At 44.5% G+C, this 26,374-nt stretch overlaps 1 protein-coding gene across 4 annotated transcripts; it reads right to left on the bottom strand.

The window, feature by feature from the left end:
• Positions 1–1,381: 1,381 nt before the first annotated feature.
• LOC115642658 (gastrula zinc finger protein XlCGF49.1-like) lies at positions 1,382–10,614 on the bottom strand. 4 transcript variants are annotated; one of them, XM_030546359.1, is made up of 3 exons: positions 10,581–10,614; positions 4,345–4,458; positions 1,382–2,752 (listed from the first exon to the last, which is right to left on the bottom strand). In XM_030546359.1, the coding sequence occupies exons 1-3, from the start codon at positions 10,612–10,614 to the stop codon at positions 2,001–2,003; spliced, it is 900 nt and encodes a 299-aa protein (XP_030402219.1). In that variant the 3' UTR covers positions 1,382–2,000. The 4 variants fall into 4 exon arrangements, with proteins under 4 accessions (XP_030402219.1, XP_030402220.1, XP_030402221.1 ...); XM_030546360.1 differs by having other exon boundaries at positions 1,382–2,749; XM_030546361.1 differs by lacking the exon at positions 4,345–4,458 and having other exon boundaries at positions 10,581–10,606.
• Between the last annotated feature and the right edge of the window lie 15,760 nt (positions 10,615–26,374).

Here is a 26,374-nt window from a genome sequence, read left to right as displayed (position 1 = left end):
CTGTAAGATAGTAGAGGTGGGATTTCTTTTTGAAAACAGTTGCTTTTCCTGCAGTTACATCACATTCGACGTTTAATTCATTTATACACATTTACAGCACATACAAGGGGCGAGTTGAACAAAAACACCACGTCTTTTTCTGCACATCTGCATAGTTAGGGACAGTACTTCCCAAATCACAGAAGATATCTTCAGGAGTAACCTCCTGTCAGGCCTGGATCAAATATGCTTTGGGGGAAAAAAAACATGGGCATTTTTGCCCAGTTGAAAGTCACATACTATGAAATTGTCTCCCTGGATCATCCGAGATAATATTGACCTAAAGAACTGAATGGCACGGTGATCGCAGACTGTCACTTCAGTCAGCTGCACAGTTTGGGGTCTGCTGTTGCTCACCATTTCAGATTGGAGACTTAAAAACACTCCTATTGCTTTGTTAGCATGCCAAATAGCTCGGAGTATTCTCTCCTGTTGATTGAATGGCACTTGAATTTCCTCTGTGTCATAATGGAGAGGTGGGAGGAAAGCAAAAATATACTAAGAAATGGCTATTTTAGCAAATGGTCATTTCTTTCAAAGTCCCCAATAAATCTGAGCTATGTCCTGTCAAACTAAACTAATATCCAGTTGTGTGACCAAAAGGACCCCAGGCAAGAGAGAAAAAACCCACCTCACAGAGAGGTCATGAGACACATTCAGGGTCATGTAACGTGAAATTCCACAGCAGGTTACATCTGATAACTCAGAGGCAATACCAGTGATTCTCCCATCATATTCACAGAGTCATTCAAACCTCCTTCATTCATCACTGTCTCATTAATGAGCTGTGTTATTTACAAAAGCTTTAGCATCATCAGAAAGAGGGGGGTAGGGGCGCAAAACCAGCCAACTTTCCCATCTGTGAACAATCCCAACTCAGTAGGAAAATGACCAAAAGTGCCTTTGCCAATAGATTAAAATGGGGACTGAAACTCAGTATGATCACAGTGTTTGGGATCCATCGAATTCCCCTTCCAGTCCTGTGAGACTCATCTCCAGCCCTAATGAGTCTGATTTAGGATCAAAGAAATCAAAGCACCATTCTGAAGCACAGAAAACTGAGGCCGCCGCATCACATGACTCTCTGGGATGTGGAGGGGTAGAATGTGAAGACGAGACCTTCTATCTTGGCCCTGTGGAGAGTAATGCTGCTGGGCTGATGGGGAAGGAGGGGATCCCTCTAACTCTCCCCATCTTCTTCAGGTGTCACAGTGGCAGAAAAGACACTTTTTCCCCCCACCTGTGCTCCTGCTTTTTATTATATTGAAATACATGAGAAAAATGGTTTATATATATATATATATATATATATATATATATATATATATATATAAAAATAAAAACTGGTCTTCAGCACATCCTAGGGCAATGTGAGAACAAAAGGGAATGAGGCAATTTATCCTCAAAGCGGAACTTGATGACTCTCACAACTGCTTTGCAATGGGAGGAACAATGTAAATGTGATGTTCTGGGCTTTTTTAGACTATGAAAAGCCACAAAAGATGAGGTCAGCTCACGAGGAAATAGGCTTGCTAACCACACCCACTCCTGCAAGAGTAGCTGTCTTTTTCCGTTGGGATAGCTAACAGGAGCTAGCTAACTGCATGGGAAAAACCTAGTGGAGATGAGGCCCACATAGATTGTGCTTCAGTGTAGCTAATCAAGGTCATCCTTATCTCCCTCACCTTGGCTGATGGACATTCTTGGCAGGAGAGATATGCTCTCCCATGACTCACAGGAGCTGATAAGAGAGGACCACAGTGTTCACCCCAAGGAAGGGCGAGCAGCAAAACACAAAAGTGAACAACTCACCTGGGGAGGTGAGAGACCACAGTAAAGATAATTCTGCCAAAATCCTTAAAGATCATTAGGTGGGAATTAACAAAAGCATTAATGCAAAAACCAACCAAAAAAACCCAACAACTTTTGTCAGGCTTTGAAAAGGTTTTTAAGGGTTTCTCTCATGTGTAATAAGGTGTGAGTTCAGTGTGGAGGTTTTCCCATATAAAACATTCATAGGGTCTTGCATCTTTGTGGATTCTCTGATGTGCATTGAGGTTTGATCTCCGCGTGAAGGTCTTCCTGCACTCACAGCACTCATAGGGTCTCTCTCCGGTGTGGATCCTCTGATGTTTAATAAGGTTCGAGCTCTGACTGAAATTTTTCCCACACTCACAGCACTCATAGGGCCTCTCCCCCGTGTGGATTCTCTGATGCGTGATAAGGTCTGAGCGGTACCGGAAGGTTTTCCCGCACTCACAGCATTCATAGGGTCTTTCTCCAGTATGCATTCTCTGATGTCTAGTTAGGTGTGAGCTGTGAGTGAAGGTCTTCCCACACTCGCCGCATTCATAGGGGCGCTCTCCTGTATGGATCCTCTGATGTTTAATAAGGTTTGAACTCAAACTGAAGGTCTTCCCGCACTCAGCGCATTTATAGGGTCTCTCTCCCGTTTGGATTCTCTGCTGGGCTGTGGTTTCCTTGAAGTTGTTCTGAGTTTCTTGACAATTAGGGGATTTACCCACTTCCTCCCCTGGTTGGCTTTCCTGCTGTCTCTCTGGCCTATGCCGCCTCTCACAGGCTTTTCCCTGCACATGATGCCTGGATACATTCCCTTGGGATCCTTGCAGTAACCCCCCATGTGATTCCACTTGCTGAGCATCTTCCTGCTGAGAATTCTGCTCCATATTCTCACTCAGCATCCCATCACCTGCTGGGATAGAGAAAGAAACCTCAAGACGCGTCTACGCTACAAAATTAAGTTAACCTAAGCTCTGTCGACGTACACCCACCGCAGCAATTAAATTTCTTTCGCATGTCCACACAATGCTCCTTGCGTCAGCAGTGCACGTCCTCACCAGGAGCACGTGCATCGACTTTACAGCCAGCGTGGGGCATTGTGGAACTGCTTCTGAAAGACAGCAATGGTTGATGTAAGCAGTGCAGTCTCTACACTGGCACTGCATCGACATAATTACATAGACTTAAGCACCACGCCTCTCGTGAAGGGGGAATTATTAGAACTTAAGAACGGCCACACTGGTTCAGACCAAAGGTCCATCTAGCCCAGTGTCCTGTCTTCCGACAGTGGCCAATGCCAGGTGCCCCAGAAGGAATGAACTGAACAGGTGATCATCAAGTGATCTATCCCTGGTTGCCTGTTCCCAGCTTTTGGCCAACAGAGGTTAGAGACACCTTCCCTGCCCACCTTGACTAATAGCCATTGATGGACCTATCCTCCATAAGTTTATCTAGTTCTTTTTTGAGCCCTGTAATAGTCTTGGCCTCCCCAATATGCTCTGGCAAAGGGTTCTCCAGGTTGACTGTGCGTTGTGTGAAGAAATACTTTCTTTATTTGTTTTATACCTGCTGCCCATTAATTTCATTTGGTGACCCCTAGTTCTTGTGTTATGAGAAGGAGTAAACAACATTTCTTATCTACTTTCTCCACACCAGTCATGATTTTATAGGCTTCTCTCATATCTTCCCTTAGTTGTCTCTTTTCCAAGCTGAAAAGTTCCAGTCTTTTTAATCTCTGCTCACACTGAAGCCGTTCCATACCCCTTATCGTTTTTGTTGCCCTTTTCTGTACCCTTTTCCAATTCCAACAGATCTTTTTTGAGATGGAGTGACTACCATCTGCATACAATATTCAAAATGTAGTCATACCATGGATTTATATATAGAGGCAATAGGATATTTTCTGGCTTATTATCTATCCCTTTCTTAATGATGCCTAACATTCTGTTCACTTTTTTGATGCCGCTGCACATTGGGTGGATGTTTTCAGAGAACTATCCACAGTGACTCCAAGATCTCTCTTGAGTGGTAACAGCTAATCATTTTAAATGTATAGTTGGGATTATTTAAGTCATTTAAGTCGGCGCAGGGAGGTGAGAGATGCATTTTAGCGTGGACACGTTCAGAGTTAGGTTGACATGACTCTGTTGTGTAGACCAGGGCACAGAAAAAGGGATGGAAAAGGGGAGAGCTAAGCAAAATAAGATGGAGAGACAGAAAAAAAATCAGGAACTGAATTTCCCCAAACTCTTCCCCCTAGGAGAAAGAGAAGGGGATGAAGTCTGCCTCCATCCCATCCAAACATTCAGGAGAGGGGAGACCAGGGAGGGAGCTATTGCCAGGTGAGAGTCAGGATGGGTAGGAAGCCATGAGCAATAGCTGCCCTGAGGATCTGACATCTGCTGGGGACAATCCTGAACTTGGAGCACTCACAAGGCCTTTGTAGGGAACCCCAGCTCTTCCCTTCAGGCGCTGGGGATTTGAGTGGATTTAATTATTCCTCACCTGAACAGGTGGCCATCAGAATCTCTCTTTCTTCTAAGCCCTGGAGAACTGGGGTCCCCGGCTCTTCCGTTTGTTTCACCTGGGAGATCACATCGGATCTGAACACAGGAAACCCTGCTCAGGGGAAGGAAAAGAAGTGAGATCAGGTGAATTAATTTCATTCATTCAGAAAAAAAATGTTTTATTTTAACAGCCCATTGTAATGCAGCTCCTCAAAAGCTCAAAGGTGTGGGACACTGTGCTTAGGAGGGGTTTAACTATCCCCATCTCTGCTGGGAACACACAGCCAGCCACTCACCATGAAAGGATCCCAAAAACACAGAGAAGGTAACTCCATGTCCCGGAAAGGGGAGACTCAGAGGGGAGCTCACTGACAAAGATCCAGAGAGAGTCATAGGGAAGATGGGCTGGGCGAGCACGCTGTGACACGGAGGCCCAGTTGGTCTGACAAACCTACTCTGGATTAATTAAATTTATTCAAAAAGTTTCTTGTAAGGCATCACATGAAAGCGGGCAAAGAGCAACAAAAACGATGAAAGGTCTAGAAAACATAACTGATGAGGGAAGATTGAAAATATTGGGTTTGTTTAGTCTGGAAAAGAGAAGATCAAGAGGGGACATGATAACAGTTTTCAAGTATATAAAAAGTTGTTATAAGGATGAGGAAGAAAATTTGTTCTTAACCATTGAGGATAGGACAAGACGCAATGGGCAGGAGGCTGGTCTAGATGACCTCTCGAGGTCCCTTCCAGTCCTATGATTCAGATAATCGTAAAATGTGTGCACTGATGCTATATGAGGAATAATGTAAACCTAGTGATATTATGCTTCAATGCAGCCATCCCCCCGCTTTCCCCGGTCTGCCCCCACACCCCAGGCTGGGACTGGGTGGGTGGAGATGTGGACAGGGGGGCCAAGGCTGGGGATGGGTCTGGGGCCAAGCACAGCCATGGTGGGGGCTGGCAGCCAGGTTCATGGCTGGGTGTGACTCTGCTCCTCCCCTACTCCCAGCCCTGGCTCCAGGCCAGGAATGGAGCCACGGACAGCTGCCCAGGTGCAGGGCCAGGGGTGGGGCTGGATGGCACTCACTCCCTGCCCCCCATGGGGACTGGCCTGGGCCACCACCTCCCACCCCCGAATGTTCCTCTGAGCCCCACAATTTGGGGACCTCTGCTTTAACGTCTAACCAAACAAAGGGAGAGATAGGTTTCTTCCAGACAGGAGGGAAGGTCTCTCTGTCCTACATAAGGCCATGTCTATTCTAGCACTTATGTTGCAAAACTTTGGTCACTCAGGACTGTGAAAAAAAACCACACATTCTGAGCAACATAAGTTTTGTTGGCAGGAGACATTCTCCTGCCGACAGCCACTGCCACTTGTTGAACTGGTTTTATTAAATTGTCGGGAAAGCTCTCTCCCGTTGGCATAATGCAGCTACACATGCGTTCTCGTGGCAGTACAGCTATGGTGACCAGACAGCAAATGTGAAAAATCGGGACAGAGGTGGGGGGTAATAGGAGTCTATATAAGAAAAAGACACAAAAATCGGGACTGTCCCTATAAAAATTGGGCCATCTGGTCACCCTAAGTACAGCTGTGCCACAGGAAGCTTGTACGTGTAGACATGGCTTTAATTCAGCATTGCAAGCTAAATACAACGGGACCTACGTGTGCAAGTTAAGTAAAGAGGAGAAACAAGTTAACATGGGGACGCGAAGGCAGCATGGTACCAGCACACCGGAGAAGAAGGGACGTGGGATAGTCCTCTTCAAAAGTATACATTTCGGAGGTCTACTGGACTATAAAAAGCAGGAATAAGAAAGCCCTTTGTTATCCATTTCACCGAAGAACACCCTTAGCGGAAGTGAATGTTCTGGATCCTGGTTTGACCGGAAACCAGCAAGCTCTGCAGAAAGGCTTTGAGGCCAAGATAAAGCAGTGGACAAGGCCTGTATCTTGATAAGTTTGAGTCTTGGTCTCTAGAAAATACAATACAGGAGAACCTCCAAACTTCAAACCCCTCAGGAATGGAGTTTGTTCGTAACTAACTCTGACAAAACATTCTGGTTGTCCTTTCAAAAGTTTACAACTGAACACTGACTGAATACAGCTTTGAAACTTTACTATGCAGAAGAAAAATGCTGCTTTTAACCATCTTAATTGAAATGAAACAAGCACAGAAACAGTTTCCTTACCTTATCAGATCTTTTTTTTAAACTTCCTTTTATTTTTTCAGTAAGTTTACGTTTAACACAACACAGTAGCGTATTTGCGTTTTGTTTTGTTTTTTGTCTCTGCTGCTGCTTGATTGCGTACATCCAGTTCCAGATGAGGTGTGTGCTTGACCGGTCAGTTCGTAATTCTGGTGTTCGTAACTCTGAGGTTTTATTGCATACTTTTGTTTGATTTGTAACTAATTCAGTTCTTATCACCCTTGCTCACTGCACATTTGAACCTGCCCCTTTGAATCTTCGAGTCTGTTTTGTGTCAATAAACTTATATCTGTTTTCCCCATGAAGAGATTACACTGCTGCGTTGTTAGAAAGGACCCATTCCAGAGTTGTAACCGTCCAAGCTGCAGGTACGCTGCCCCTTTGGGGGCAACAGACCTGGTAATTTCTGTGAGTGTCCAGTGACGGGGCTGGACACTACAGGGGGTGCTTCAGGGGAGTTGGAGGAAAGGTGTACACCAAGGGTCAACCTGCAAGGCAAAGTGAGAGGTGGCAGAATCCTGAGAAGTTTCTTTGTGGGGGCTGAAGACTGGGAGTGGATACACATCTCTTTCACCATGGCAGGAGGAGAAGACAATGACACCCGAGAAGGTGTCACACATGGGCTGGTGGGGTTCAGAATAGGAGAGAGCAGGGATGTCACTGAATGCAAGATATCAGGGTTATCAGATGTCAGGAAAGCGCACAAAAACATAGGACTGGAAGGGCCCTCGAGAGCATCTAGTCCAGTCCCCTGCACTCATGGCAGAACTAAGCATTATCTAGACCAGAGGTTCTCAAACTGAGGGTTGGCACCCCTCAGGGGTTTGCAAAGTTATTACATGGAGGGTCATGAGCTGGCAGCCTCTGTCCCAAACCCCTCTTTGCCTCCAGCATGTATAATGGTGTTAAATATATAAAACAGTGTTTTTAATTTATAAGCCGGAGGAAGAGGGTTGCACTCAGAGGCTTGCTTTGCGAAAGGGATCACTAGTACAAAAGTTTGAGAACCTCTGATCTAGACCATCCCTGACAGGTGTGTGTCTAACCTGCTCTTAAAAATCTCCAGTGATGGAGATTCCACAACCTCCCTGGGCAATTTATTCCAGTGCTTAACCACCCTGACAGTTAGAAAGTGGTGAATTAATTAATAAATTTGCACTGCTCGTCTTAAGCAGTACAGGACGGTATATTCCTGAGGTACAGTGCTGGGAGGATTTGGCTCTGGTGCCTTTCTCTGTGTGATTCATGAGTGGCTCTGGGAGCATTCATGCAATCTAGCTGGGTTTGGGGCTCCACATGCTGTCATACTGAGTGATAACAGGGCCTGGAGGGGTTTGCTGCTTGTCACTAGCAAAGCATTGTGAGATACAGCCCAGGTTGGAGAGTTAAGGGGGCACAGCGGTCCCACGCTGCACCCCGGGGATCCCGTCACAGGTGGGATAGCCAGTTCAGATAACTGTTTGTGGGAAAGAGAGAAAAAAATTACACTGATGGGATGTCTGAAGAAGTTAGACCTGCCTAGATGTCCATCAGGGATGGCCAGCCAGGCAGGCATGAAGACCATTTTCAAATCTTTTTTTCCCTCACTGCAGAAGAAACACTCCTTTGGTTTGAAGGAGACTTTTTTGTCACTAATCTCAGACTCCTGAAGGGAAGTATTAAAGGTGTCCGCACTCAGCCTGACTCGCTGGGTAAGCACAGAGGGTATTGCAGCCCAGGGCCTCGTTTAGGAGAAGAAGAATTCCACTCCAGGAGACAGAAAGGAGCAAGACCTGACCTCAGAGGAGAGGAACTCAAATAGATGAGGAAAGGGACAGAAATGCTAGCCCATCACTCACCGTGACACTGTGACAACCCCAGGGGGAAAACAGGGGGGTCTGAACCCCAAAGCAAGGGTAGCATCTTTTTGTATGCAATATTACTGTACTATAAAAGTGCTCAATCGAGCAAGGTCTTATCTGAAAGCCTGCAATATGCTGGTCATTACAATCATTGTGAAATGTCCGTCTGAACACCACATGAGGAATTACGGATACTCATCTCTGTGATGCTTTCGAGTTTGTGACCAGACAAATGGAGAAACAAGTTGTCTCTTGGATTGGAGCGGAAGCAGCTGGCTACCCGTCTGCAACAGCATTCCCATCACACTCCCCGCCATCACCTGGCCCGAGGCAGGGAAGCTAATGACCCAACCAGCAGAACAAATTCAGTGATGATCGTTACGTGTGTCAGTGATGATAATGTAATATTCAGACCTGTATATTTGCTTGAGATAGAAGTTTGGGTCTTGTCTGGCTCATCTGACTTTTTGATATTCTTGTATTCTTATTGATGTGTGAACAAAGACCAAAGACACCAGGTGTTACATCTGCCCACAAGCAGATGGGGTGAAAAGAGATAGAATTAAAAAAGTGTTGCTGGGCCGAATGGGAGTGTAATATACGAGCGTACACTCCAAGGACAGTCCTGCCTCAATTCCTCTCCCAAGATAAGGGCAAGCAACCAGTCGTGAGGAACAAGGGGAGATTCAGGGTGGAAGGTATAAAAAGCACTGAAAGCCAAAGAAATGCCTGTCTCTGACCAAAGCACAACCTCAGTCCTTACCTTTCCCATGGAATACAGAAGAGGTGGTACCAAAGCCCCCAGACTCACGAACTCTCCAAAACAGAACATGACCATAAATTGTAAGCAGTGGGACCACCGAGGGCGTGCACTGCAGGTATAATTATGCCTTCTAAGGAAGAGGAAACTGGGACACTGGGAAAAAGGCACTGACGGCATGTAGCGCTACGGATAGGCTTGATTGATGACCATAAACATCGCATTGCCTGCATTTCGGACTGCTGATCTTCTGCTTTCTGTCTGCGTGCCAAGAAGCAGGGGAGGGCGAAGGAAAAGCCAGTCCCAACAATGACGTAAATTAACCAGGGTGGAATCAAAACAATGGAAAAGCCATTTACATGCGAACGACTAGGGAGATGGGAAGCGCACGGAAAGGGAAGAACAGGAGGAAGCAATACTGGCTGTTGAAACAGAGACATTTTGGGGGGAGTTAACGTGGGTAAAAAGACAATTGAGCAGGAGACACAGGAACCAAGTGCTCCGCGTTTTGCAGTGTTGGATCCTGGCTAAGCACTGGCTGTCCATGCTGGAAGGAGGAGCATGGGGAGCAAACGACTTTGAACAAAAAAACCTAGTGAGTTAATAATCATGGTCTACAAACACTGCATGTTTCATAGAATATCAGGGTTGGAAGGGACCTCAGGAGGTCACCTAGTCCAACCCCCTGCTCAAAGCAGGACCAATCCCCAGACAGATTTTTGCCCCACAGATCCCTAAATGGCCCCCCTCAAGAACTGAACTCACAACCCTGGGTTTAGCAGGCCAATGCTATCCTTCCCCCCAAACCTAGCTAGTTAAGTTAGGTTTTAGTCTCAGAAGCACATTTCAACTTGGGTTTGTTAGTAACTATTTCTATCCCAATTCCCTCTCTTTGGTGTTACCTAAATAACTGTTCTTTGATAACAGATTTAGTTTTGTTTTATTGCACAAGCATCCCGGTGCAGAGCTGCACCCTGAGGACTGAAATCAGCCAAACTAAGGCCACGTCTACAGGCAGCTGCGCCACTGTAAGATCTCTCGTGTATAATTAAACCACCCTCAACGAGTGGCAGTAGCTATATGGGCAGGAGAAGCCCTCCCACTTTCACAGCACATTGGTGCTAATGCTGGTAAAGACTAGCTCGCTTGGCTAGTCTGAGCTGGTGTGCGTGAAGTAGGCTCAGTGTTTGAGTGTTAGCCAGGGGTCGGAGCTTCTGTTTGTTATGCTGGACCTAACCCCAAGTTTTGCCTTAGCAAAGAGAAGTGGTTAGCATTCTGTAGCAGGGGAGGGTCTCTGGTAGCATGTGTGTCACTGGCACGTTGGGGTGATGCCGAAAAAGAGAGCAGGGTGCTTTGTAGGGGTGGCGTGAACCTTAACTCCGCATTTCCCCTTCCAAGAACCGAGGGGACAGGAATCCTTACCCAGCGAGGTCACATTCTCATAGTTCTCCTGCATGACGTCTCTGTAGAGGGCTCTCTGAGCGGGATCCAACAGAGCCCACTCTTCCCTGGTGAAATACACAGCCACCTCCTCGAAGGTCACCGGCCCCTGAAAGAGCAAGAGTCCAACACTTGGTACCTGCTGCCCCACTCACAACCCCACTATTCACGGGGGAGGGGGACCTAGCAGATCGAAGCTCTGGGGGGCTCACAATCAGCAAGTCCCTCCTCCACCCTGCTCAGAGCAGCCAGCAGGCCTCAGAGTGAGGCGAGAAAGAGAGAACTTCCCAGTAGACAGCAGGGGCTGGGTCTTCACATTCATCACACACCTACTAGCCAGAGCCTGATACAGGAGATGGGGCCCCTAGCAGGCTCCAGACCTCTTGGTAGGAATCCCAACCCCCTCCCCATTCCCAATGGCTGGATGTCAGGGGTTGGAGCATCTCCCCTAAACTCCTCTGGTGGGTGTCCCCTTCATGTCGCTCAGAAGCCTTTGGTTAGTAGGTTGAGGCTCAGCACTAGTAATCTGGTTAATCTGGTAAATTTTCCCAGCTCAGGCCAAGGGGTTTGTTTCCTGTTCCACTAATATGGAGATCTGAACCCCAACCTCCCATAGGTCTGTTCCTAGAATCCAGACCCCAGGTTGAACAAGTCCCAACAGGTTCACCACATCCTGTTCTCATCCCTTTCTCCACCCTGTGGATTTCCTGCCTCCTCCCACCTCTTGACCGAACTCCCAAGCAATCCCCACCTCCTCTGTATTTTCTGCCCGCCTCTCTGCAGCACGAACCCACCAGCAACTCCCTCAGAGAACTTACCTGGACTGACTCCACTGAAGCCATTATCCTTCCTCGTCCCCGGGGAGGATGGGAGCATTGGGAGCCTAAGGCGGGTGTTACTCTGCAGCCTGTCAGGGTGAGAAGGGGGACTGGGGAGATTTCAGAAGGGGGTTTAATGCATTTCACACCACAGTTGCCCCTGGCTCTTTCCCTACCGACAGATTTTTCTTAAGAACAGGTTAGACAAACACCTGTCAGGGATGGTCTAGATAACACTTAATCCTGCCATGAGTGCAGGGAACTGGCCTAGATGACCTCTCGAGGTCCCTTCCAGTTCTATGATTCTATGGAATTGCATCAGCCCCCTTGGTTGACCTGCTGCCCAGAATTCTTTTGGGCTGCATTCCCCTCTCCAGTTTTATTCTGGTCTGCAGTGATTCTGGTCTGCACCTCATGGTCCTAAAGCTCAGGCTTCCAGCTGGCCAATGGCAGGGGTCAGGAAGGGATGTCGTCCCCATCCCTGTCCCCTCCCCCTCCCCAATGTATTCGGGGAGGTTTTTTGTTTTTATCGCCTTCCTCTGAAGCATCAGGGACAGCCACGGCTGGAGATGGGACACTGGGTGGGGATAATCATTTCCCTGTCAGGGGCCTCAAGCATCTCCCTCCCCACCCCCCATTCTCGGCCTCTGGCACATAGCAGTCTAGTCTGCTGTGGGCTGTGATACTTTGAGCTCATCCTGGCTGCTTGGTTTAGTGGGCGGGTGGTGGGTGGGGTTGATGCCCTGTGACACAGGAGGTCAGCCCAGATGATCCAGTGGACTCATCTGGCCTGAAACTCTAGGACTCCATAACTGGACCAGTTTGGGACCTTGTCAGCACTCTCCCCACTTACTTCTCCTTCAGTTTCTCTATCTCCTTCTCCCTCTCCTCTCCCTCCAGCTGAGAGACTTGGCCCACACCTACGTCTGTGTTCCCTCCCATTCTTGCAATTGCTAACCGCAGCAAATGCCATTTGGAATCCCCAGCTCTGCTAATCACCAAAGGGAGTTCCTGCTATACAGACACAGCAGTGTAAAGGTTACCGTGCACAGCTCCAAGGTCCCTATTTCCACAGCTGGGATTGTGAAGGAAGGGAAAAGATTTCAAAATGTGGGTTTTATCAGAATCAATAGTTCACAGGGTCGGTCCATATATACCATAGCCGCTCATTCATACTTGTACCATGTTCTCTTCCCATTCATAAATTAATGGTTACACAAAATAATGATCTACTCTGGTGTTTCTACCGCCTGTAGGCTCAGGAAAGGCAATGGGGCATTGGTGGGGGGTGCTGTAATATCTTGGAAGTTTTATTACACTCTAAAGCAAAGAAAATCTCATTCCCCACTTCCGGTACCTCCTTATCTGTTATGGGCAAGTATTCTCCATCAACTGCTTGAAAAACACATATACAATTTATATACAGGCTCAGCACTGATACATGTTTTATTCTTACTTTTGCAGTTAGTGTAAGAGGAGGAGTCAGAAAAAATTGACTTCAAATAAGCATTCTGTTGCAATAATTGGGCCTAAAATTTGTAATCTTCACTGTAAGAAGTATATGAAAGTTCTTAAGAGGTTACAATAACCTATAACAAAAGTGGGTCACGTTCTTTTCAAGAATGAATGCTGTGCATGGGTGCAAGAAGACCAGATGGAGACAATTAAATTAGTCCAGACACAAGGGGGCTACTGATATAGTTCAAGGACAGTCCTATGGGTATGTGACGTAAACAGGAAAACGTGGGAACAAGGCTGCCTATGCCAAATCTGTCCTTATGGAAATAGATTTAGTTAGGAAACAAAATAAATTATGTCTCTCCTTTTCAATACTTTTGGAGATTCTTAAAAAGAGACTCGGGGGGACAAGTCATCTCCCAGTGCACCCCAATCTGCCATCATTGCATCATCTCACTTTCTCAACCCCAAGTCAGAAGAAACAAAGCAAACTGAAAGACTGTCTTCCTGAGAGGCCTTGTTTTGATTATGTTTTAACCTATATTCCCTCTTTCCCTTCTCCTGTGATGAGTGATTGTAATTTGCATTTTTTATTTTTGGCTGTAGACATATCCAGTTTGTTTTTCTTAAAGTCTAAGTGCTTGTAAGTTGCATTATTTTCTAAAAAGACGCCATAAAAAGGTAAGGCTAGTAATGAAACTTATCCCGTTACCCCAGAAGTCACTGACTCTGTGCCTTTACCCTCCGGTGCAACTCCTTTAAATAATTCTAGCAGTTTTAGCTCTGCTAAAACTGTTTCCACAAATTAACTATCATAACGGATGAATAGGAATGGATCAGAAAAAACTTGGAAGATTTTACCTTAAATGTATAAAGTCATTCCAAGAAATACAAATTCTTTTCAGGTATAATTTAAGCATAAAAAATAAGTTTAGAGTAAAAAAATGTAATTCAAAAATCTATGTTAAAAAGACTAATGTAAAAACAGAAAAACACCTCAATTTGTGTTTTAACAAAATTAGCTACTAATAACTGTTTTATTAATTTAAAGAGTAAAAAAATCAGCTAGTCTGTGTCGCAAGAGTTAAACAGTGTGCTAAAAACAGTCAATTAAAAATGTACATATATTACGAACAAATTTTAAAAATTCGCAAATAAAAAATAACTTCTCTCCATTTAAAAAAAAATCAAAAATCCTCTAAATACATTAACTTAAACTCTCAAATAAGTGTTAAAAAAGCTCAGCATTTATTTTGTTTTTAAAAATTATATCAGCCATTCACAAACGTAACCAGCTGTTAACAGAATTTAGCAGTCTTAAAAAAAGAAGCACCAAAATCTGACTGCATAAACTTAATAAAAAGAAGTACAATTAGCGTTACTATAATTAAAAGTGTGAAATAGTTACTAAAATTAGTTTAATGTAGTCATTCAAATAAAATGTTATAATTTTAAAAAAGCAAAAAATAAATTGGTACTAAAAAATTACATATAATTTAAATCTTCAAGTGACATTGACAGAAAAGCTACTTAAGAAAAAAGTTAATTTAAAAAATACAGTGGTGCAAAGACAATGTAACATGGTTAAAAAATCAGCAAAAAAGCAAACTTGTGTCACCTTTGTGTCCTCTGGAAACTGTTAAAAAATCTTTAAAATAATTAGCAAATAATAATTGAAGCAAGCACACTGGTAATAACATTGCAAACAGTAAACAAAAGCAACTGCAAAGTAGAGAGTAAAAATATTTCATGTTTAAACCAAACAACAACAAAAATTAATCCATATAATCCAAAATGCTAACATTTACATGTCCTTAATTGTCAGAGGGGTAGCCGCGTTTCTCTGGATCTGTAAAAGCAGCAAAGAATCCTGTGGAACCTTATAGACTAACAGACGTTTTGGAGCATGAGCTTTCGTGGGAGAATACCCACTTCTTCAGATGCATGTAGTGGAAATTTCCAGGGGCAAGTATATATATGCAGGCAAGCTAGAGATAATGAGGCAGTTCAATCAGGGAGGATGAGGCCCTGTTCTAACAGTTCAGGTGTGAAAACCAAGGGAGGAGAAACTGGTTCTGTATTTGGCAAGCCATTCACAGTCTTTGTTTAAACCTGAGCTGATGGTGTCAAATTTGTATCCTCCCTGATTGAACTAACCTCATTATCTCTAGCTTGCTTGCATATATATACCTGCCCCTGGAAATTTCCACTACATGCATCTGACGAAGTGGGTATTCACCCACGAAAGCTCATGCTCCAAAACGTCTGTTAGTCTGTAAGGTGCCACAGGATTCTTTGCTGCTTTTAAATGTCCTTAATTGTTAAGAAAGAAAGAAAGAAAGAAAGAAAGAAAGAAAGAAAGAAAGAAAGAAAGAAAGAAAGAAAGAAAGAAAGAAAGAAAGCTCGCCCACAGCACACACCTGGCAAAAAAAGAGTTAGTTTTCACAGACTTAAATAAAATACAGTTACAGTATTAAAACAAATGTCTACTAAAAAGGTTACAAAATAAATCTTTATCAACAAAGTGTCAGCAGAGTTTTACACAAATATGGCTTGGTTTAAGGAGAGAATATGGCCAGGCAAATAGCTTATAATATTGAAACAAAAAAAGACAGGTATTTCTAAGTCTTATAAAAAGTTAGGGCAAACCTAGTTTGGAGATCAAAAAGAACAGGAGTACTTGTGGCACCTTAGAGACTAACAAAGGTGCCACAAGTCCTCCTGTTCTTTTTGCGGATACAGATTAACACAAGCTGCTACTCTGAAACCTTTAGAGATCAAAAACATCCCCAATGTAAAGACCAAAGTTTTAAGGAACTTTTTATTGGGAAATTAAATTCTCAAATACCAAGCTACTTACCATGCCCAGCTTACCTAGGAAAAAATTCACTGCTTTAAATGGTGACAGTTTTAGATTTTGAATACAAAGGTTCACCTATTTAAAGGACAACCCTAAAGCTCACCAAAAGCCTGTTAAAATCTGGTGAAACAATTCCAGAAGGAGCACGTGTACTTGGTGAATTTTCTGTAGAAATTCAGTCCATTGCAGAAAATTTCCCCCATGAACATGCTAACTCAGAAAGGACAAGCATGGAGTTATCCTACAGCTAATTACATTCCACTCCATGTTTCCAGGAAACTAGCCTAATATTAGCATTACGGCTCCCACCCCCCCCACCCCAAAAAACCCAGAACTCATCTCTTAAATTTTAAGGAGAGTAATGCCTTAATTTTAGTGAATAATCCATTGTCTAAAACGATTAAAATTCCTCTCCACAATTTAATTTAAGGTATTGTGTCATCTTCCACATGGGACAACCTTTTTGCCTTTTTAATCAGTCACCATGATTGATAAAGTTAAAAACTAACCCCCCAAAATGTTATCAAGGAGGGTATGTGTTATGCAGTATCTTTCTTTCAATTTAGGATTTATTTAAAAAAATTCTCCCGACACCTAGCTAATTAATGGGCAAAAATGAGTTACATTTAAAAAATAAAAATCAATAAATGAAGTCCTATTTAATGCAAAATATCAGTTCAACAATCTAATGTACTAGGTAAAGTTTAAAAAATAAATAAATTCATCCTCCAGAAGCAGCACATAATTTTCGAAAGCGAGTGAATAAATTAACAAAACTGGCTATAGTTTAGCCTAAAAAGGAAACACAGAATTAATAAAATAATTACAAAATGTCTGTTTCGTAAAATCTGCCTGAATTGTTAAAAACAAAAACACCCCAAAGTAAAATTAAAACCTCTTCAAAATCAAATCTAGTGTATACAGAACAATATTGTTTTGTCAGCTGCTGAAAAATCCATGCAAATTTTTTTATTTTTTGATAGATATGGAGAAAGATATCTTCTCTATCTATAATACACCCTTGTGGCCAGTTTTTTTTTAATCTAATTGAATTTGAACAATTCATTATAAGCAACTAAACAAATGCTCCTAAAACTGGTAGCAAATTCCATTTATAAATCAAAATGTAGCCAAGCTAAGTACAAAACAAAAAAAGGATTTTACTACCTCTTAAATGTAGTGAACACTTTTTAAACCCTAAAAGTAGTTCCAAAAACCCAGCATAAGCTAGCTTTTGCTTTAAAAAAAGTCAATATACCTGGGGGAAAAAATGTCCTGGGAATAAAAATGTTACCTAATTTAATGGTTTCATTCACAAAGCTTTACCTAACATAAAAAATAAAAATAATAATTGTTTTAAGTTTAGTACAACTAAAAATCATGTAAAAACCCAAAAAATATGTGCTAAAACAACTTTAAAAATGCTTGTCAAAACTGTCTGTAGTAAAAAGACAATTTTAAAAAAAGAGAGTCAATTATTTGGGCTTTAAAATTTCCTCTATGGCCTGCAACCCCCAAGTTCATAAAGTGCAAATTCCAATGAATTTTTAAAAATATCAGAAGTACACAGTTTTCTGTGACCCAGTAATTACTGCAATTCACCCGAGAATATGCCGGAGTACACTTTAGGATTGAGACTAGGAACCTGCACAAAATCAGGTTAAAAAAACAACAAAATTAATTCAAGACCCTGGCCTAATTTACCCTCAAAGAAACAAAAAGTGTTACTTAAAGATTGCATGTATAGAACATAGTGTAACTGCTGTGTTATATTAAAAAAAAACCCTCAAAACCCCAAGCTATTAATTATGTAAGCAAAAAATTAAATTGCTGTAAAAAAATATTCACACTCTAAAAAAGAAATAATGAAAAAGTCACTATTAACATTAACCACCAGTCTTTAAAATAACTAAAATCCAATCAAATTTTTAAAGAAAAAAGTGTTCAGTGCCAAACTAATCTCCTAAATTCTAGGTGGGGGGCAGGAGAGGAAAGAGTAAAAATTATGTAAAAATTAAAAATAGTTTTCAAAAGCACAAAAGTAAACCACTCACATGCTCTGTGGATGAGGGGAAAGCAGTGGATGTGTTATTCTTTGACTTTAGCAAAGCTTTTGATGCGGTCTCCCACAGTATTCTTGCCAGCAAGTTAAAGAAATATGGGCTGGATGAATGGACTATAAGGTGGATAGAAAGCTGGCTAGATCGTCGGGCTCAACGGGTAGTGATCAATGACCCTATGTCTAGTTGGCAGCTGGTATCAAGTGGAGTGCCCCAAGGGTTGGTCCTGGGGCTGCTTTTGTTCAATATCTTCATTAATGATCTGGAGGATGGCGTGGACTGCACCCTCAGCAAGTTTGTAGATACTGGGAGGAGTGGTAGATACGCTGGAGGGTAGGGATAGGATATAGAGGGACCTAGACAAATTAGAGGATTGGGCCAAAAGAAACCTGATGAGGTTCAACAAGGACAAGTGCAGAGACCTGCACTTAGGATGGAAGAATCCCACGAATTGCTATAGACTAGGGCAGGGGTTGGCAACCTTTCAGAAGAGGTGTGCCGAGTCTTCATTTATTCACTCTAATTTAAAGTTTCACGCGCCAGTAATACATTTTAACATTTGTAGGTCTCTTTCTATAAGTCTATAATATATAACTAAACTATTGTTGTATGTAAAGTAAATAGGTTTTAAAAATGTGTAAGAAGCTTCATTTAAAATTAAATTAAAATGCTGAGTCCCCTGGACCGGTGGCAGGACCCAGGCAGTGTGAGTGCCACTGAAAAATCAGCTTGCATGGTGCCATAGGTTGCCTACCTCTGGTCTAGGGACCGAATGGCTAGGCAGCAGTTCTGCAGAAAAGGACCTAGGGATTACAGCAGACGAGAAGCTGGATATGAGTCAATAGTGTACCCTTGTTGCCAAGAAGGCTAACAGCATTTTGGGCTGTATAAGTAGGGGCATTGCCAGCAGATCGAGGGATGTGATCATTCCCCTCTATTCGACACTGGTGAGGCCTCATCTGGAGTACTGTATCCAGTTTTGGGCCCCACACTACAAGAAGGATGTGGAAAAATTGGAGAGAGTCCAGCGGAGGGCAACAAAAATGATTAGGGGGCTGGAGCACATGACTTATGAGGAGAGGCTGAGGGAACTGGGATTGTTTAGTCTGCAGAAGAGAAGAGTGAGGGGGGATTTGATAGCTGCTTTCAACTACCTGAAAGGGGGTTCCAAAGAGGATGGATCTAGACTGTTCTCAGTGGTACCAGATGACAGAACAAGGAGTAATGGTTTCAAGTTGCAGTGGGGGAGGTTTACGTTGGATATTAGGAAACACTATTTCCCTAGGAGGGTGGTGAAGCACTGGAATGGGTTATCTAGGGAGGTGGTGGAATCTCCTTCCTTAGAGGTTCTTAAGGTCAGGTTTGACAAAGCCCTGGCTGGGATGATTTAGTTGGGAATTAGTCCTGCTTTGAGCAGGGGGTTGGACTAGATGACCTCCTGAGGTCTCTTCCAACCCTGATAGTCTATGAACATCAAGACGGTAATCTTAAGACAATACTTAAAGAAAAAGTAACTTATTTGTCCACAAAGTTTGCAGTATCCATCTTATAAAGAAAAATAATTTGTGCCAATTTACCCATTGCATACATAAATCCTCCCTGATTGAACTAACCTCATTATCTCTAGCTTGCTTGCATATATATACCTGCCCCTGGAAATTTCCACTACATGCATCTGACGAAGTGGGTATTCACCCACAAAAGCTCATGCTCCAAAACGTCTGTTAGTCTATAAGGTGCCACAGGATTCTTTGCTGCTTATACATAAATAGGTATTCATTTAATCAAAAGAGGTTCCAGCGTGCTAGCACAAAAGTATATTATCAAAACCTCAAAAAAATCTTACAACACTTTAAACTAATTCCTGGCACAAGTCATTATGCTGAAATTGCTGCTGTATGAGCCTTCACATCAGCTGTAAAAATTAATGTATCGACTTCCATTTTAGGTACAAATCAGAACCGTGTGACAAGTAGCTTGCTGTTATATCTTTGTACCTGGCATACCTACACATTCCAGAATGGGGGTACGCAGTGATCATCCAGGGGGTCCATCAACTCATCTAGAGATTTGTCTAGTTTTACAACAGGCTACATAAGAAGCACTAGCAAAGTCAGTACAAACTAAAATTTCATACAGACAATGGCTTGTTTAGATTGCTGTATACACTGAAATGTAAGTCCAATATTTATATTCCAGCTGATTTGTGTTATAATTATGAAAAGGTAAGCAATTTTTCACTGTAACACTTTCGTATTTTTACGTCTGATTTCGTAAGCAAGTACTTTTTAAGAGAGGTGAAATTTGGGGCTACACAAGACAAATCAGACTCCTGGAAGGGGGACAGTAGTCTGGAAAGTCTGAGAGCCAGTAAACAATAATAAAACGAACACACTTGCCAAAACAAAGTGCACTAAACGGAACCCCATGGGAATTTACATCACCTGACAAAATCCCACTAACTCGGGTTTAATCAATTGCTTTTACGTGTTTATCCAAAAAAAGGGGGAGGGGCCCAAAGCCAATGTGAAAAGAGTGAGAGACACGAATAATGCACACAGACACTTTGCATTTCCCTCCTACATTCAAAATCGGCCTAGCACTCTCCTCCCATTCTTAGTAATTCTGTATGCAATATAGCAGCTTGATTTCCCATTCAGGGTCAGTCAATACAGGGTACAGCTGGGCTCCAGCCCCTGTTCCTGAAACTTTGCTGCCCCCACCCCTTCAATACCATTTTCAGTCGCTCCATACAGCTGTCAGACTGTTCAGGGTATGGATGTTTTATTCTTGTCTCGTCCTATTACACGCCATTCAGGGGGTTGTTCCTGTCCCCAAAGGGAAACACATCCCTGAGATCTGGAGTCACTCTGAATCCATATCAGATGTCACAGCAAGAGTGAATTAGTCAAGGGGCTCATCCTTGTGACAAATAGTCAGGTGCACATCAGGGCTGGAGGCCGTGATGCCGTTGCTAACATGGTTATTGGTCTGAAATCTCCCTATGGCCGCCAAAGACAGACACGTACCTGTGTCGCTCCCCAGCTCCAGTCGCAGCATCTCTAGGGGAAGGAGAGGAGGGGAGAGATCAGAATTGAGGCTCTTGCATTTGGAGAAGGTTCCCAATATTTATTAATAGGGCCCTACCAAATTCATGGCTGTGAAAAATGCGTCACGGACCGTTAAATCTGGTCTCCCCTGTGAAATCTGGTCTTTTGTGTACTTTACCCTATACTATAAAGGTATCCTAAGCTATAGGGTAAAAGTATACAAAAGTACCCAGTGTTTCTCAAACTGGGGTTCCCTACCCCAAAAGGAAGTCACAAGGCTATAGGGAGGAGGGGGGGCACTGTATTGCCACCCTTACTTCTACACTGCTGGCGGCAGTGCTGACTTCAGAGCTGGGCACCTGGCCAACAGCGGCTGCTCTCCGGCCACCCAGGTCTGAAGGCAGCGTGGAAGTAAGGGTGGCGATACCGTGAACCCCCTGCAGTAGCCTTGGGTCGGTTTGAGAAACGCTGAGCCTTAAGGCCTTTACCTGTTTATATTTTGCCATTTTTAAATACAGACTCGTGTTTCGTTACAACACCGTGAGATTTCAATATCTGAAACCGTGGAACTCAAGATTTTTTAAATGCTGTAACTGTGAAATTTACAAAGATGGACCATGAATTTGGTAGGGCCCTAGTTATTAACATAAGTGCTGTTAGCTACCAGATGGTGATGCAGACCGAGGCCAATGACGCAGCCGCTGCAGACACAGCCAGCCCCACAGGGCTGCTCCATGGGGAAGGGCGACTGGCTGAGCTGGGGTTGTGAGATGAAGCCCAGGATCAGTGACACCACTAGAGTCCTCGCCTCCTCCCCAGCGCCAGGGTCGCTCTAACCAGAGGAGACACCAGCCCCCGACTCCCATTCACCTTTGAATCCCAGCAGCACCTTCTGCAGGTGGGCGCTTTTCAGAGAGAAATCGCTGAGTTTCTTCTCCAGCTCTGCAAACCCCAGCTCCGGCTTCCAAAACATCCCATCCTCCCTGCTGGGGAAAGGAGGAGCAGTGAGAAATGGGCCTGATCCCCAAACCAATGATTTGTTACTGTTTTTTATCAAGTCCTTTATTTCCACAATCAGTATCACTCAGTGGGAAAACAGCTCCCTCCCACACACAATTAGGGCCCCTGCTATTTCTACCGTTTGTTTCCTTTCCTTTCCCACCCTCCTTTCTCCATTTCTCTCTCTCTCCTCACTGTCTTTGTGTCTCTCCTCTGTTCTTCCCTCTCTCTATATCAGCTTCCTATTCCCACCCCTCAAAGGCTTCTCTCCCGCCCCCTCCCACCTGCTCAAGCCATCAGCCATGGAATATTGAATGTTGATGTTAAAGTGTCGCTCCAATGAGATTAAGAGAGGACAAGGGAATTCACGCCTCTCTGAAGTGGTGTTTCAGGCTGTCTGCAGACTCAGGAAGGCAACATTGTCTCAGTGTCCATTTGGGAGGGTTTCTTTGTTACCAGGCGGGCTCGAAACTTACTTTAAAAAGAACTGAAAGCTGAGATTCTGCACACTCTGAATGCATGATGTGGCCACATAAATACGTCAGACAGGCCGGGTCTGGCCCATATGTCTGACAGCCCTGGTGGGACCTCATTAGCTGTCAGAGTAACAGGATCTGCCCTTGCTGAGGCAGCCAATAGGGGACACAGAATCCCAGGGTCTAAGCCGGCGTGTCACACTCCAAGGACAAGGAGAAAGCGCTGTATCCAATGCCGTTTCCAAATGTGAGTGAGCATGAGGGGGAGGGAAATGGAGCTGGGGACTTACCTGCCCCCAGTGCTCCCAGCACCCTGCAGAAGGAGAGAAAGAAGAGGCCGTCAGAGGACTTGCAGGGGAATTCCCATTGGAGTCTAACTTCAGACACTCGAGTTCATGTTCCTGGAGCAGGGACTTCTGCCCTCAGCAGCCCCACAAATCCCTGCTGAGAGATCGCCACCGGGGGGAAGTTTCTTCCCAGGCATTTCACAGGAAGAAAATATTTGCTGCATTGAAACTGAAATTCCTGCTAGTGCTGAGAGCCCCACAAGCCCCCTGACCCCACTAAACCCATTAATCTGGTGGCAGTGGGGCCTTAGGCCTAGCTCAGGATCCCAGCATGGAGGGAGGGGACTTCACCCTCCAAGTGCCAATGCCAACAGACTTTTCCAGGGCAGGAGAGAAGATCTTAGGGCTGCAGCATCCAGGACTCCCAGACCCATCTCTTGCGCCACTGCCAGATTCACTGTGTGACCTTGCGCAGGGCTCTGCCTCTCCCTCTGCCTCACTTTCCCCATTTCTCCAATAGGGATAATGCCCTGACCCCACTCTGTAAAGTGCTTTGAGGTCTAGGGCTCAGAAGCACCTATAGAAATGCTGAATAGGATCACTGCAATGACAGCCTGACCTGCAGGGGCTGGCTCAGCGGCTGCTGCCCCTTCTCTCCTCCCCTCTCCCTGAGCAGGGAAACCTCCCAGGACAGGTTGCAGATGCCCTCATCCCTTCTCTGGACAATGGCTCTCTCTAGCTCCTCCAGCCGGGACAGCAGCCGCTGCTTCTGCTCCTCCAGAAACCCTCGCAGCTCCTGCCACTCCCAGACGATCTTCTGCCTCTCGGCTTCTATCTGTTTCTGCAACAGGGAGAGGGCATCTCAGTAACAGGGGAACACAGAACATAAGAACGGCCAGACTGGGTCAGACCAAAGGTCCATCTAGCCCAGTGTCCTGTCTTCCTGACAGTGGCCAATGCCAGGTGCCCCAGAGGGAATAAACAGATACCAGGGGATCATCAAGAGATTCATTCCACAGATTCTGGCAAACAGAGACTAGGGACATCATCCCTGCCCTTCCTACCTAATGGCCATTGACGGACTTAGCCTCCATCAACTTCTCTAGTTCTTTTTTGAACCCTGTTATAGTCTTGGCCTTCACACCATCCTCTGGGAAAGAATTCCATCGGTTGACTGTGCGTTGTATGAAGAAATACTTCCTTTTGTTTTAAACCGGCTGCCTATTCATTTCATTGGGTGACCCGCAGTTCCTATGTTATGAGAAGGCGTAAATAACACTTCCTTATTTACTTTCTCCACAATAGTCATGGTTTTATAGACCTCTAGCATATCTCCCCTTAGTCGTCTCTTTTCCAAGCTGAAAAGTCCCCGTCTTATTAATCTCTCCTCATATGGAAGCTGTTCCAGACTCCTAATCATTTTTGTTGCCCTTTTCTAATTCCAATATATCTTTTTTGAGATGGGGCAAACAGATCTGCACACAGTATTCAAGGTGTGGACGTACCATGAATTTATGTAGAGGCAATATGGATATTTTCTATCTTAATCTCTATCCCTTTTCTAATGCTTTCCAACATTCTGTTGGCTTTTTTGATGCCGCTGCATATTGAGCGGATGTTTTCAGAGAACTATCCACAATGATTCCAAGATCTCCTTCGTCAGTGGTAATAGCTAATTTAGACCCCATCATTTTATAGGTATAGTTGGGATTATGTTTTCCAAAGCGCATCACTTTGAAATTCAGTGTTGATAAATGCATCTGCCATTTCATTGCCCAGTCACCCAGTTCTGCGAGATCCCTTTGTAGCTTTTCTCCTCTGCTTTGGGCTTAACTTTCTGGAGTAGTTTCGTACCATCTGCAAATTTTGCCACCTCACTGTTTATTCCTTTTCCCAGATCGTTTAGGAATATGTTGAATGGGACTGGTCCCAGTATAGACTCCTGGGGGACACCACTATTTACCTCTCTCCATTCTGAAAACTGACCATTTATTCCTACCTTTTAACCAGTTACTGATTGAGGAGAGGACCTTCCCTCTTATCCCATGACTGCTTACTTTGCTTAAGAGCCTTTGATTAATCATAAATGTGCCTCCCAGAAGATGGTTTTATTTACCAGAACACAGGATTTCTTGCAGTGGGTGAGGGGAGTGCATTTACGCCAGGAAGGGTGGAGGGATTGGGGCAGGGGTGAGCTGTACATCACCAACAGGAAGGACCATTTTCCCCAGAACCTCATCATAGAATATCAGGGTTGGAAGAGACCTCAGGAGGTATCTAGTCCAACCTCTTGCTCAAAGCAGGACCAATCCCCAGACAGGTTTTTGCCCCAAATCCCACATTTCATCTCCTTCTTCCCCATCCCCTGCCAGGTGCTCTAAAGGATCCCCAGTCACTGTAACATGCAGACAGCCCATGGGCAGGGTCTCTGGGCTACCACAGAGACTGACCCTCTTCTGCCCAGCAGCCTCCTGCACCCTAAGGGCATCATGTCACCCACATGTCTGACCCTACCCTCTCCCTGGGCTGAGGCTGGAAGAATGGGCCCTGCATTCACCATGTCACTCAGGGCAGTGGTTTCCAACTAGGGGTACCCATACTCCTGGGCATACCCGGAGGTCTTCCAGGGGGTCCATCAATTCAGCTAGAGATTTCCCTAGTTTTACAACAGCCTACCTAAAAAGCACTAGTGAAATCAGTACTAACATTTCATCCAGACAATGACTTGTTTAGACTGCTGTATAGACGACACACTGAAATGTAAGCAGGAGATTTATATTCAGACGGATTTATTTTATAATTCTACTGTAAAAAGGAGAAAGTCAGCCGTTCCTCAGTCCTAGTGAGAGGTGCCGCTTTTGCATTTGTATGTCTGATTTTGTAAGCAAGGTAAACTGGGGGCTACGCAAGACAAATCAGATTCCTGAAAGGGAGACAGTAGTTTGGAAAGGTTGAGAGTCGCTGACTCAGGGCCCTGTGATCCCAGGCAAATCTGAGGGGCAGGGGGCTCCCGGGGACCTACCAGCAGCACCTCGCTTTGCTGCGGCTCCTCGGCTTTGGCTGCTTCTCTCTCTTTTCCCAGAGGGGCCAGATGCTTTTGTGGGGGCTCCTGGAAGAAGCAGGGGAGGGAGGGTTAGAAACTGCTGCAAACCTCCCAGCTGCCAGATGTCAGGGCCCCTCCTGCCCTGCAGAGTCTCCGGCCTGGTCCACACTACAGCGTTAAATCGATTTAAACAGCGTTAAATCGATTTAACGCTGTACCCGTCCACACTACAAGGCACTTTAAATCGATTTTAAGGGCTCTTAAAATCGATTTCTGTACTCCTCCCCAAGGAGAGGAGTAACCCTAAAATCGATATTACTATATTGATTTAGGGTTAGTGTGGACGGAAATCGAAGTTATTGGTCTCATTCTTTTACTGAGCTACCCAGAGTGCACCGCTCCAGAAATCGATGGTAGCCTAGGACCATGGATGCACACCACCGAATTAACGTGCCCTAGTGTGGACGCGTAAAATCGATTTTATAAAACCAGTTCTATAAAACCGGTTTTAATAATTTCAATTTTATGCTGTAGTGTAGACGTGGCCTCTGAGACTCAGACTTTCAGCCCAGGTCTTGTTCAGCCTCAGTGAAGCTGGTGAAAGGGGCACCAGGTTTTCCAGCGAAAACTCAGGACCCCAGGTTGAAGTGACAGGGGTGCAGCCCCCAGCTGCAAACATCCCCAGGCCCTGCCCACATCTCAAGCAGCCCGCTTCAGAGATTGCC

Source organism: Gopherus evgoodei, unplaced genomic scaffold, assembly GCF_007399415.2.
Source record: "Gopherus evgoodei ecotype Sinaloan lineage unplaced genomic scaffold, rGopEvg1_v1.p scaffold_43_arrow_ctg1, whole genome shotgun sequence".
Lineage (NCBI taxonomy): Eukaryota > Metazoa > Chordata > Testudines > Testudinidae > Gopherus > Gopherus evgoodei.
Note: the sequence above shows the minus strand (reverse complement) of the source record. Positions and strands in the feature narration are given on the sequence as shown.

Bases quoted from the DNA above. Each gene is read 5' to 3' on its own strand.
- LOC115642658 (XM_030546359.1), bottom strand. From the start codon at position 10,614: ATGCAGGAGAACTATGAGAATGTGACCTCGCTGG. The intron at 4,459-10,580 runs GTAAGGATTCCT...TCCCCTGAGCAG, and splicing joins TGAGAATGTGACCTCGCTGG to GGTTTCCTGTGTTCAGATCC. The intron at 2,753-4,344 runs GTGAGGAATAAT...TCTCTATCCCAG, and splicing joins TCTGATGGCCACCTGTTCAG to CAGGTGATGGGATGCTGAGT.